Genomic DNA, 13,134 nt, shown 5'->3' on the forward strand with positions numbered 1-13,134 from the left:
GCTGTGGGTCTGGAGTCACCTATAGGCCCAGACCGGGTAAGGACAGGTAGATTTCCTTCCCTAAAGGGCATTAGTGAACCCGATGGGTTTTTCGACAATCTGGCAGTTTCATGGTCACCATTACTAATGCTAGCTTTTTCATTCCAGATTTATTTAATTAACTGAATTTAAATTCCCCAGTTGCTGTGGTGGGATTTGAACTCATGTCTCTACATTATTAGTCCAGGCTTCTGGATTACTAGTCCAGTAACATAGCTACTGTGCTACCAAACCCCTACATGACCACTATAGTGTATCACACCGCCCCACCTTAAAAAATACAATAAAAAAAAAAAATCCATAAATATATTGGGGGCTAAATTTACACGGGGACCCGGCATAACTCACTCTAGACAAGCTTCGCAATTACTGCTCTCCTCTTCATCCTTCCATTTGTTTCAACAGGACAAAAGATTTTACAAATGAGTAAGGAACCAAGAAGTTTCGAAATGTATTTTTTTTTAAATATTCAAGTTGGTGGGATTATTCAAGATCACTTAGAATTCCACAACGGGTTTCAGCACCTGGATTTTGTGGAAATCGGGCAGGGCTCCAGCTCCCGGTCGCTATCCAGCGCGTCCTGTTGCTATGTGCGCAGGGGAGGATTATCGGGTGAGGAAGCACGTGATCCAGTTTGGCTATCGTGGCTCCCTACGGGGGAATAAGCCTGCTGATGTGCACAGGCCGTCCGGGTTCACAAGTGACCATTGGCAGACTTGGGAGGACAGCTTAAATTTACAGAGCTATACCCCGGCAAAAGCCAGCAACTTCAGGTGAGGTGGCGAGGAGATTGTGTGTGTGTGTGTGGGGGTTGTGGGAAGGGAAGAAGGAAAGACTTGCATTTCTATAGCGCCTTTCACGACCTCGGGATGTCCTAACGCGCTTTACAGCCAATGCAGTAGTTTTCGAAGTGCAGTGGCTGTTGTAACGTAGGAAACGCGGCAGCCAATTTGCGCACAGCAAGCTCCCACAAACAGCAATGTGATAATGACCAGGCAATCTGTTTTATGTTGTGTTCATTGGGCGATAAATATTGGCCCCAGGACACCGGGGAAGGGAGAGGGAGAGGGAGAGGGAAAAGGGTTATTTCCCCCCCCAAGAAATGCAGTACTCTAACTTAGGTCGAAACATGTTGGAAATACACAACAGGCCATCAACATCTCGTAAGCGAAAAGACGGGGTCAGCGCTTTGCCAACAGACCCACAACTGACGACGGGTCTCCACCAATGTTCCCGCTATATTCTGGGGGGGGAGGGAGTCCGATTTTTGCATTTAAGAGCTGGTGAGCTGCGGGGGACCACACAGCCAAAACTTAATTGTTGCTCTCCAACTGTAACGCCAACCTATTGGACCCAGATGCCGAGGGGCCTGCTGCGTATTTGAGGCCTTTGCGTTTGTGTGTGAACACCGGGAGCTCTGACGTCCAAGTAACTCGAGCCTACAGCTTTCTTTACAAAGGCGGTTAGTTCTGTAAATATCGGTGGCAAAACAAGTTATATTGATGTGGAACACTGATTATTCACAAAATGAAAAGCGAAAGCAGAATTAAAAGGTTTTTTTCCAAACAGAGGGCTGTCAGAGCATTTTTTTTTTTTAATTCGATTTTTTTATTATTTCTTTTGATTTCCCCCTCCCCTCCCTTTTTAAAAATTATTAACGATTAAAAACATGGCCACCTGCACACCATCCAGCGTGATTTCAGAAGCACAAGACACGCCCTTACCTACTGTCCTCAGTATCACTCTGTTGAGGTGCAGGTCTGCAAAAGCAAAACATCCACTTTAAACCAGTTTTGTTCTTAACCTCTGTTGGGTTTTGATTCCTCAAGGTTACTGATTTTATTGTATTCATTTAAAACAAAATTGTATCTCATTCAGGGCAAGTGTAAGGGACATTAACCTCAATCGCTTGCGTTAGTATCAGGGTGAGTGATTTTGTACGTCACTCGTGCGCTGTGACTGCTCCCCTGCCCTGCAGCAACACATGCCAAGTGTAGAACTACCCTGTGTGTCGCACCCCATCAAAACCAAACTTGCCCGAATCATCACTCGTCAAGCTGGGCTGAACAGTTGACACACTATAAAAAGAACTTCCAAGAGGACAGTTGATGAAATTAAAACATATCAAAAAATAAATCCCATCTTGTGAAGTGAATCTCCGAGTTATAAGGCAGACCCCCCCCCCAGCTTAAAATCATCACTCGTCCATCTCATCATGCTCAAAACTTTTTGGCCAAACTAGCATTCTATAAAATTATAGATATTTTCAGCCCATTTAGAGAGGCTGATGTCCCCACCAGCTCGAGCAGGCTAGAGGCCCGTGCAGGCATTACACAGGATATATGGCACAGAAACAGGCCATTCAGCCCAACCAGTCCATGCCGGCGTTTATGCTCCACTTGAGCCTCCTTCTGTCTTTCCTCATCTATCAGCGTAACCCGCTATTCCCTTCTCCCTCATATGCTTGTCTAGTCTCCCCTTAAATGCATCGATACTACTCGCTTCAACCACTCCCTGTGGCAGCGAGTTCCACATTCTCACCCCTCTCTAGGTAAAGAAGTTTCTTCTGAATTCCCCATTGGATTTCTTGGTGACTATCTTATATTGATGTCCTCTAGTTATGCTCTTCCCCACAAGTGGAAACATTCTCTCTGTATCCACTCGATCAAAACCTTTCATAATTTTACAGACCTCTATTAGGTCATCCTTCAGCCTTTCTTTTTTTAAGCAAAAAGAGACCTTTCCTGATATGTATACTCTTCCATTTCTGGTATCATCCTTCTAAATCTTCTTTGCACCCTCTCCGATGCCTTTACTGTCACTAGTGCTTCTACAGCTGAACTGTTCCTCACATTCATCCAAGGGGCAAGGAAAAATACTGTCTTGAAGTCTCTCTATATTGTAATAATATTAACTTTTAGCGATTAAGTGAGTATCTATTAAAAGAATGCAAGTGTAATCGTAAGACAGGCTTGCTTTATCTTGGATAAATAGGTGTTTTAATGTACAATGTAATATTACAGTCTCGACAGTGGACTTAATTAAAAGAAAGACCAGTGGAGACATACTTTAACTGGTAAGAGATTCAGCAGCAGACAACTAGCATTCAAAATGGGACAGCAAGATATCGCAAGGATATTAACTCCTCCCAGGACACATCTGCGTAATGCGCTCAAGTGATCACGTCGCCTGTCAGGGGGCCCTTTGCTGATTAATCGGCCATTATAAACCTGTGGCTGTTGTGCAGGGGGACGGTTTTAAGCACAGTTTTGACTTGTGGATAGCTGACTCCCAGATGTGTTGGGAAAGGCCCAGCCCTCTCTGGACCTCTACATTCCCTCCACTCCACTCCACTCGGCTAGAAGCGATCGCACTCCAATCGGCTCCTTCTCACAGCATGGCTGAAACTGGGAAGTCACCTGTGCCCAAGCACACTGCAGGTCGGTGCAGTGAAGCTCAGAGTCGCTGCTCCACCAGTGCTACACTTTGCGCTCTCCTCCCACACCACCTCCCCAAAACGCTGTGGAAGCTGGGGAGGGGGGTGGGGAGGCTCAGTTGAAATGTTCAAGACTGAGATCGATTTAATTAGGTAAAGGTTATCAAGGGATGGTGAACGATGGGCAGATGGAGTTCAGGCACAGTTCAGCCGTGATCTAATTGAATGGTGGAAAATCAACTTTTATTTATATAGCACCTTCAAAGTTGTAAAACATCCCGAGGAACTTCACAGCAGTGTTATAAGACAAAGTGGGTATATTTGAAGCTGAATGGCTTACTCTTGTTCCGAATGTTGCCCATGCTCTACCACCAAGTTCACTGAAGGGTTCCATTCAGAAACTTTCACTGCAAAAAGGGCAGTCCCCCCTCTATCCACCACCCTCCTACCCCCAGACAACGACTGACCACTATTGAGAGTTCAATTCATCAACTCTTTTGAACAGAGGAAGAAGTGCAGTGGTCAGGTGACGGTGGGGAACACAAAAAAATTCTAAATATTGCACTAAATGCCATTAAAACTCAGATATTCACCTTCACCGGAATCATGTGAACGCTCCACACAAACGTTAGGATTCGGTGATGGGCAATAGGTCGATATAAAAAAGAGTAGGGATGAGCTCAGCCACTAATTAGAACTTGAATTTTGGCCCCATTCAAATGCCCCCATCGGTTTACACAAACCGGCGTGTGTACATCTACACGTCAAAGCTCTTCATTTACAGCGCATCACTTCAATGGGGCAGTGATGGCTACGCAGACGTGTTTAATGAAACAGCAAGGCGCAGAGGGCCATTTGCCTGTGTTTTTCCACTTTGTGCGTTTATGACACCGTCTTGGAAGTTCTGGAACGATGCCGGCAACTTCCCGTTTTTTTAGGGAATTCTGCGACTGACCACATGGTTACTTATTGTTAGCATGGGGTTTTTTTTTTTGCGTCATGTCTGTATTTTCCACGTTGTTCTGGGTCCATGCACCAAAGCAGCCGGTTCCTTGGTCGCCCAGGTTACACATGGGCCCATCCGTGCTGCTCACTTCCAGTCGAGCCATGGAAGTTCAGAGTTTCTTTCTCTCTCTCGACTTTGGTCTCGGACCAACCCCAATCTTGGGTGCTCTGAACCATTCTGACTGCTCATCCCTACGGAACAGGGAAGCAACTAAGTGGGTGATACAGAGCCTGGCCAGTCAGTAATCTGTCTGGCTATCATGCGGATCAAATCGTAAAATGGTTAAAAAACGAGTGTGTGTGTGTGTGTGTGCGAGAGAGAGAGAGAGACAAGCGGCTAAGGACGTTTTACTATGATAAAGACGCTATATAAATAAAAGTTGCTGTTGTTGTGTGTGTGTACATCAGGAATTACTTTAAATTAACATTGAATTAACAACTGTGAGAATCCAAAACTTTACTTTTCTGCCCGGTAACTTTTTCCCTATTGTAACTGGGCTGCAAACATAACCTTAAGCTCACGGGTTAAAACACCCAAGGCACAGAAAGCAGGAACTTCATTTCAAACTTCTGGCAGAGGTGCACAATGGCTTGCAGTAGCTTGAAGCTCGCAGCATTGCTGCAGTATTTGCTTACTGACACAAGAGGGAGCACGAACACCAGACGGCAAATCGAGCCATAATAACGAAGCAGAGCGTGTGCACTGCCAGAGTGACATTCCCGACTAAACCTCAAGATATTGCGGCTGAGCGAAAATGAAATGAAATTGAAATAAAATAAAGTGACAGATGCCTGCCCAAGGGTGCAATGTCCTACATCAGAAATCCTTCCTATTATAGCACAGAAACAATTCCGGCTTCTGACCGTGGCCAAATCGGAGTCGGCCGCGACGAGGAATCTCATTGGCGACTGTGGGGTAGAAATCAGTCTTGGCCGGCAGTGTAAACCGAGCGGTGTCGCCTGGGGCGCCCGCTATCGCAAGAACGGCTTTCTAACCCTCGATCCGAGGTGTAAAACACAGAAATTCCACCCCCCCCGCCCCATCCCCGTCTTCCATTACCTGATCATAAAAACCTCGTTGTGCAGGTAGTTCTCGAACATCTTCTGGAAGGCTGCCTCCTCTGCGTCCCGCTTAAGTTGTGACTCGGTTTTTGGGCAGGCACAGCACTCGCCGGGGATGTGGCTGGCGTCCGTCTGGTTTCGCTTCGGGTTGTCCTCGGGGTCGCTGTGGGTCGTCGACGCACGTGACGGCAACTTTAACCCTGAAAGCAGAGGGGGACAGAAAAAAACAGATTCTCGTTACTCTGCTTGGCTGGGCGTCTCACGCTGTAATGGGCCCCGACACTCGGCTCCATTCCCATGCTGAAGTACAAGACTATAGTTCCTGTAGCAAAGCAGCCCAGTGAACGCTGCATGGTGCCTCCTCCTTTTCATAGAAATTTACAGCACAGAAGGCAGCCCCTCAGACAGCGCGGCCCTCCCTCAGGGCTGCCCCTCAGACAGCGCGGCCCTCCCTCAGGGCTGCCCCTCAGACAGCGCAGCCCTCCCTCAGGGCTGCCCCTCAGACAGCGCAGCCCTCCCTCAGGGCTGCCCCTCAGACAGCGTGGCCCTCCCTCAGGGCTGCCCCTCCAACAGCGCGGCCTTCCTTCAGGGCTGCCCCTCAGACAGCGCGGCCCTCCCTCAGGGCTGCCCCTGAATTGCCAGCCTCAACTAACGTGCTCTGGAGTGGGACTTGAACCCCATGACCTCCTGACAGAGGGCCAACACTGAGCCAAGACTAAGACATTGGTTTATCATGATTGAATCATTGAAATTCAGCACTTATTACGTTGCATTACAGATTTCTTTGAAAACCGCATGCAAGATTATTTGCACACCAGAGGCAGAAATATGGGCGTGGGCAGAAGCAGCTTGGGGATACTTGATGCCAGAAGTAGTCAAGCCCAGGAGCACAGCCACCAGGACACCCTCCGACCTGCTCACCCGATCCTCGGTGCCCATTCAAACCCGGGCTGCCACTTACCCTTCTGGCAGTAATCGAACTCGTACAGCTCGCTGTCCTCGGGCTGCTGCTGCCAGAACACCAGGTAGTGGGTGATGTTTCCGTTGCGATCGGTCGGAGGCTTCCACTTCAGGATGATCTGAGACGAGGAGTTGGACACGGATATCGGATCCAGCGGGACTGAAGGAACTGGGGAGAGAAACAAGGCGGATTCAGAATCTTCTAGAGTTAGTTTTTTTTGCCGGGTTGAGGAACATACGAACACTGACTGACGGGGAAAGACCCTCTGGTCCATCCAGCCTTTCCCGCACAACTAAGTAATTCTTCTGATTTTACAACTTTTATTTATATAGCAGCTTTAATGTAATAAAACGTCCCATATGCAGCAGTTTATAAGACACTGAAGAAATTGTGGCAGATGACATAAAGCTTGGTCAAAGAGGTAGGTTTTAAGAAGCATCTTGAAGGAGGAAAGAGAGGCGGAGAGGTTTAGGGAATGAGTTCCAGAGCTTGGGGCCCAGGCAGCTGAAGGCACGGCCACCGATGGTGGAGCAGTTATAATCAGGGATGCTCAAGAGGGCAGAATTGGAGGAGCGCAGACATCTCGGGGAGTTGTGAGGCTGAAAGAGATTACAGAGATCGGGAGGGGCGAAGCCATGGAGGGATTTGTAAACAAGGATGAGGATTTTGAGATTGAGGTGTTGCTTAACCGGGAGCCAATGTAGTTTATTAATAATGTATTCGTAAATGTATCGATCAATGAGGCAACAGCGTGAACAACAGCCTCGCTCCAAACCTCCTCGCCCAAGAAATTCAAAATGGGGAAAACCAGCCACCATGAAATTTAAGTGCAGAGGCCTCATGAAATAAATGTGTAATTGAATTATCTTGAGAATGCAAATATATTTAAAAAATCTCAAAATAGAACAGATTTGTCTGGCTACATTTACTGAATTGCAGGGGTTTGTGTGTGCGGGGGGGGGGGGGGGGGGGGGAAAGCAGGGGAGAGGATGGGGTATATATATATATCTATACTCCACAAGAGCATTTCTGCTCCCAAGTAGCCGTATTATTAAAACAGCTCCAAATGTCTGAACAAAAGAAACAGAGGCACATTGTTGGGACAGAATGGAGGGAGCTTTGCATCCAATTCACGCTGACACTTCTCCGATTCGGGACAGATGGTGCTGCCATTTAGAAAGGGGGGGGGGGTGAGGAATGGACACTGGCCAACGTAACCTATCCAGCAGCACCTGCATCCCTTATCTTCACAAACTTGATGCTGAACACAATTAAAAGAATCTCTCCCTTATTAAAAAAGAAATACCACCTAGACTTGCCATTCCCTCTGCAGATATGCGTTTTTTTTAAAAATTTGTTCCGGGGATGTGGGCATCGTTGGCAAGGCCGGCATTTATTGCCCATCCCCAATTGCCCCTTGAGAAGGTGGTGGTGAGCCGCCTTCTTGAACCGCTGCAGTCCCGTGTGGTGAAGGTGCTCCCACAGTGCTGTTAGGGAGGGAGTTCCAGGATTGTGACCCAGCGACGATGAAGGAACGGCCGATATATTTCCAAGTCGGGATGGTGTGTGTGACTGGGAGGGGAACGTGGAGGTGGTGGTGTTCCCGTGCATCTGCTGCCCTTGTCCCTGTCCTTCAGATGGGAGAGGTCGCGGGTTTGGGAGGTGCTGCAGAAGCCTTGGCGAGTTGCTGCAGTGCATCATGTTGATGGTACACACTGCAGCCATGTGTTAAGAAAATTACTTATTTTCAAAAGGTGACCCATTTCGCCAAATGTAGTTATGCAGATGGTGATGGAGACAAACTTTACATGTAAATATGGTAGTGGTCTCCCTTTATCATCCATTTTTTTAGGTCACCCAAAGAATGCATTTTTTGTGAATCATTTTTACAGTTCACCCAAGAGGAAAAAAAGTTTTGAGATAGTTCCAATTGTCTACCCTGATACGCTACAAACATTTTCCTTACAGGGTATTGGTGAGGCCACACGGCGTACAGTTTTGGTCTCCTTATTTACGGAGGGATATACTTGCATTGGAGGCAGTTTAGAGAAGGTTCACCTGGTTGATTCCTGAGATGAAGGGGTTGACTTATGAAGAAAGGTTGAGCAGGTTGGGCCTATACTCATTGGAGTTTAGAAGAATGAGAGGTGATCTTATTGAAACATAAGATACTGAGGGGGCTCGACAGGGTTGATACAGAGAGAATGTTTCCTCTCGTGGGGGAATCTAGAACGAGAGGGCACAGTTTAAGAACACGGGGTCGCCCATTTAGAACTGAGATGAGAAATTTCTTCTCTGAGGGTCATGAATCTTTGGAATTCTCTGCCCCACAGAGCTGTGGAGGCTGGGTCATTGAATACATTTAAGGTGGAGATAGACAGATTTTTGAAAGATAAGGGAGTCAAGGGTTATAGGAAGCGGGAAGGGAAGTGGAGCTGAGCCCAAGATCAGATCAGCCATAATCTTATTAAATGGCAGAGCAGGCTCGAGGGGTCGAATGGCCTATTCCTGCTCCTAGTTCTTATGTTCTTATTTTATTCAAATTGTGTAGCAGAGGGCAAACTTTACACAGGGCTCATCTGATTGCTGTTGAGTGGTCCCTGATGGACAATGCACGTATGTGGATACAGGGTGACAGGATTGCGCTCCACTGTGAAGAACCGCTGACATTAAGTTTGGGGAATTACACCTGAAGACCAGGTGTTGGGGAGTTGCTGTTACTTATGGGACTGTACGCTAACAAGGAGAGGGGGTCAAGACAATATTCCTGCAACGGTACTGATGCTCTTGGGCTGGAGGTTACTACCAGTGCAATGCAAAGATAACCTGAAAGCAGTACGATGTAGAATAACAACTTGCCCTTATATAGCGCCTTTAACGCAATAAGACAAGCCAAGGCTCTTTGCAGGAGCGTTATCAAATAAAATGTGACATAAGCAGACATTAGGAAAAGGTGACCAATAGCTTAATCAAAGAGGTAGGTTTTAAGAAGCGTCTTGAAGGAGGAAAGAGAGGTAGAGAGGGTGAGAGGTTTAGGGAGGGAGTTCTAGAGCTTGGGGCCCAGGCAGCTGAAGGCACGGCCGCCGATGGTGGAGCGATTATAATCAGAGATGCGCAAGAGGCCAGAATCGGAGGAGCGCAGAGATCTCGGAGGGTTGTAGGAACTTAGAGATAGTGAGGGGCGAGGGATTTGAAAACAAGGGTGAGAATTTTAAAATTGAGGAATTGCTGGACTAGAAGCTAATATAGGTCAGGAAGCACCGGGGGAGGGGTGAATGGCGACGACAGGAGTGGAGAGGCTGCAACAAGGGGGAGCCATAACAACTTATATTTATATAGCGCCTTTAACGTAGTAAAACATCCCAAGGCGCTTCACAGGAGCGTTACAAGACAGAAATCTGACACCGAGCCAAAGAAGAAAAATGAGGGCAGATGACCAAAAGCTTGGTCAAAGAGGTAGGTTTTAAGGAGCATCTTGAAGGAGGAAAGAGAGGCGGAGAGGTTTAGGGAGGGAATTCCAGAGCTTAGGGCCCAGGCAGCTGAAAGCACAGCCACCAATGGTTGAGTGATGACAATCAGGGATGATCAACAGGGAAGAATTTGAGGGGCGCAGACATCTTGGGTGGGGGCGGGCTGGGGAGGTTGTGGGGCTGGGGGAGATTACAGAGATAGGGAGGGGTGAGGCCATGGAGGGATTTGTAAACAAGGATGAGAATTTTGAAATGTAGGTGTTGCTTAACCGGGAGCCAATGTAGGCCAGTGAGCACGGGGGTGATGGGTGAGCGGGACTTGGTGCGAGTTAGGACACGGGGCAGCAGAGTTTTGGGTGATCTCAAGTTTACGTCGGGTAGAATGTGGCAGGAGTGCGTTGGAATAGTCAAGTCTAGATTGTGCAATTATCCTCGGTACGAGGGAAAATCAAACCGTCTGCGAGAACCCAGCGAATGTATTTCAAACTTTTACGCCTGGTATAAGCAGGCGTGCAGCTTACTTTTACCAGCGTAACACTTTTAAAACATAGAAAAATTAAATGTAATCATTTATTTTTATATTTAAAAACCCTATCCATTAAGGTACATTTATTTTTAACCCTATTAAAACACTTTTTTTAAAAAGTTAACTTTTTTTTCTAAAACATTTAATTTAAATTAATTTTAAATATGAGAGTTTTAAAAAATGTATTGTGCTGTGTTTCTTGTTTTTAGGGGTTATTCTCATTGATAGTAATGGGAGCCCGTACAAACAAAGCTCCCATTATTATCAATGAGAATACTAGATAGTGATTGGTGTTCCAGGCTCACGTGATTCCAATCTAGACTTATGTACATGGAAACATTTTCCTGGACGCTGTGCAGCAAGTGAAGGCCTCAGACCAGAATCGTAGCTTCCTCCGGGACCACCCGGTACGTTCATTGATTTTTTTTTCGGGTCAGAGGCGTTCGCCCGAAGCCTCCAACCGCAATTTTCGGACCATTATTTATAGTTAAACAGCAAAATGTACAGCAATTTGGAAATCAGAATTGGTTGGACACAGGACTTTCTCTGTAGTGCAGTTGGAGAAGCTGGAAAATACCAAACTGTGACGCTACAGCGCCACCACTGGTGGGGCAATGTAAATGCCACGTGACAAGTTTACATATCCAGTTTCCATTATAAATGTGGACACATTTATAATGATAAAAACTGACGGCAATTGCGTGCAGGTGAATATGACAGACAGTTGTGTAAATTAATTATATATAGTTTCAAAAGCTTACCGCCTGCTGTGGTGCGAATGTAGACAATCTCGCTTTTGGCTCCATGATTGTGGCGCTCGTCGCTTATCGTGAGCAGGGTCTTGACGAAGATTGCATACTGAGTCCAGGGTTTGAGGCCACGAAGCAGTGTCCCTGGGCTATTGAGTTTTCCATCTGATCGCCCAGGGGCTTCCACATCGATCACTTTCCAGCTGTTTGATCCGCAGGCATCCTGCCCCTCAAACTCAGTCACGTTCTGGTAAGGGCTACATCAGGGAACATAAAAATAAAGAGAGAGAAATCCATCACCCTACTGCTGACTGGAGCTTCTGTGCATCACCTACTCTTGGTAGGATAACCTGCCCGTCACCCCACTTTAAAAAAAAAAAAATCAATTCTCGGGATGTGGGCGTCACTGGGAAGACCGGCATTTATTGCCCATCCCTAATTGCTCTCAGGCAGGTGGGGTTGAGCCGCCTTCTTGAACTGCTGCAGTCCGTGTTGTGAAGGTGCTCCCACAGTGCTGTTAGGGAGTTCCAGGATTTTGACCCAGCGACAGTGAAGGAACGGCCGATATATTTCCAAGTCAGGATGGTGCGTGACTTGGAGGGGAACTTGGAGGGGGTGGTGTTCCCATGCGCCTGCTGCCCTTGTCCTTCTAGGTGGTAGAGGTGGCGGGTTTGGGAGGTGCTGCTGAAGAAGCCTTGGCGAGTTGCCGCAGTGCCTCTTGTCGATGGTACACACTGCAGCCACAGTACAGTGTGTCTATTTTAAAATTAATCTCCACTCCCATCCACTAAGCATTTCCATAAAGTGAACCGTTGCACACGGGAGGAGCAGACAACAGTCTTGGCCCACATATATTCATAAAGAACGGAGAGAGAAGAACAGGTACACAATCATTTTCAGGAATAGGTGTTCAAGTCCATTTCGGGTGACCTTAATCCCACCAATCCCTTCGCTCATCATCTGTCCACATGCAGTGTCAAAGGCAAGTTATAAGTGAATCATTTATAGGGCTGGTTTAGTGTTTTATCACTCTCGCCTCTGAGTCAGAAGGTTGTGGGTTCAAGTCCCAGACCAGGGACTTGAGAAAAGAATCTAGGCTGACACTCCAGTGCAGTGCTGAGGGAATGTTGCACTGTCGGAGGTGCTTTCTTTCAGATGAGACGTTAAACCGAGGCCCCGTCTGCCCTCTCAAGTGGATGTAAAAGATCCCACTGCACTATTTCGAAGAAGAGCAGGGGAGTTATCCCCGGTGTCCTGGGCCAATATTTATCCTTCAATCAACATAACAAAAACAGCTTATCTGGCCATTATCACACTGCTGTTTGTGGGAGCTTGCTGTGCGCAAATTGCCTGTCACATTTCCTATATTACAGCAGTGACCACACTCCAAAAGCACTTCATTGGCTGTAAAGCGCTTCGAGACATTCGGTGGTTGTGAAAGGCGCCATAGAAATGCAAGTCTTTCTTTCTTCATCACATGTAGCAGAGAGCGCAGTCAATACGCGGGCACGGAGCTGTGGTTACCGGCAGCCAATGTTCCTTTTAATGATTTTTTGAGTTGTTTTTGTTTTCCTCCCAGCCCATTCAAAATACCGCGTATGCGCGATTTTTCCTATTTAAAAGCCAGTGAGCCGGTTGCATGGAAGTTGCAGAGCGCTGCTCAGCCACGCTGCTTAAAAGGGAACATTTGCTTGCAATGCGCTCCCCCAGAGGCCGTTTCCCCTCTCCACCCCTCGCTGAGACTTCCCGATTGCAGAATCACCCCAAAGTGTATCTATACACACACACAACGCAAAAAAGACTGCATGTCCTTAGTATACTGTATCTACTTCTAATTTCTTTTTGGCATTATAAGCCACTTCCTTTGATCTAATACTATCTTCAAC

The 13,134-nt window shown here is 47.0% G+C and overlaps 1 protein-coding gene across 2 annotated transcripts in view; it reads right to left on the reverse strand.

Moving 5' to 3' along the window:
• Positions 1-13,134, reverse strand: part of LOC139228534 (insulin receptor-like) — a 253,998-nt gene that overhangs the window by 31,229 nt on the left and 209,635 nt on the right. Inside the window, exons 8-11 of one of the 2 annotated variants that reach the window (XM_070859617.1) lie at positions 11,261-11,505; positions 6,504-6,671; positions 5,541-5,742; positions 1,764-1,799 (exon numbers count right to left, since the gene is read on the reverse strand). In XM_070859617.1, the coding sequence (XP_070715718.1) occupies positions 1,764-1,799; positions 5,541-5,742; positions 6,504-6,671; positions 11,261-11,505 (651 nt within the window). The remainder of the gene's footprint in view (positions 1-1,763; positions 1,800-5,540; positions 5,743-6,503; positions 6,672-11,260; positions 11,506-13,134) is intronic. The other variant, XM_070859618.1, reaches the window with a different exon arrangement.

This window comes from Pristiophorus japonicus, chromosome 18 (genome assembly GCF_044704955.1).
Source record: "Pristiophorus japonicus isolate sPriJap1 chromosome 18, sPriJap1.hap1, whole genome shotgun sequence".
Taxonomy (NCBI): domain Eukaryota; kingdom Metazoa; phylum Chordata; class Chondrichthyes; family Pristiophoridae; genus Pristiophorus; species Pristiophorus japonicus.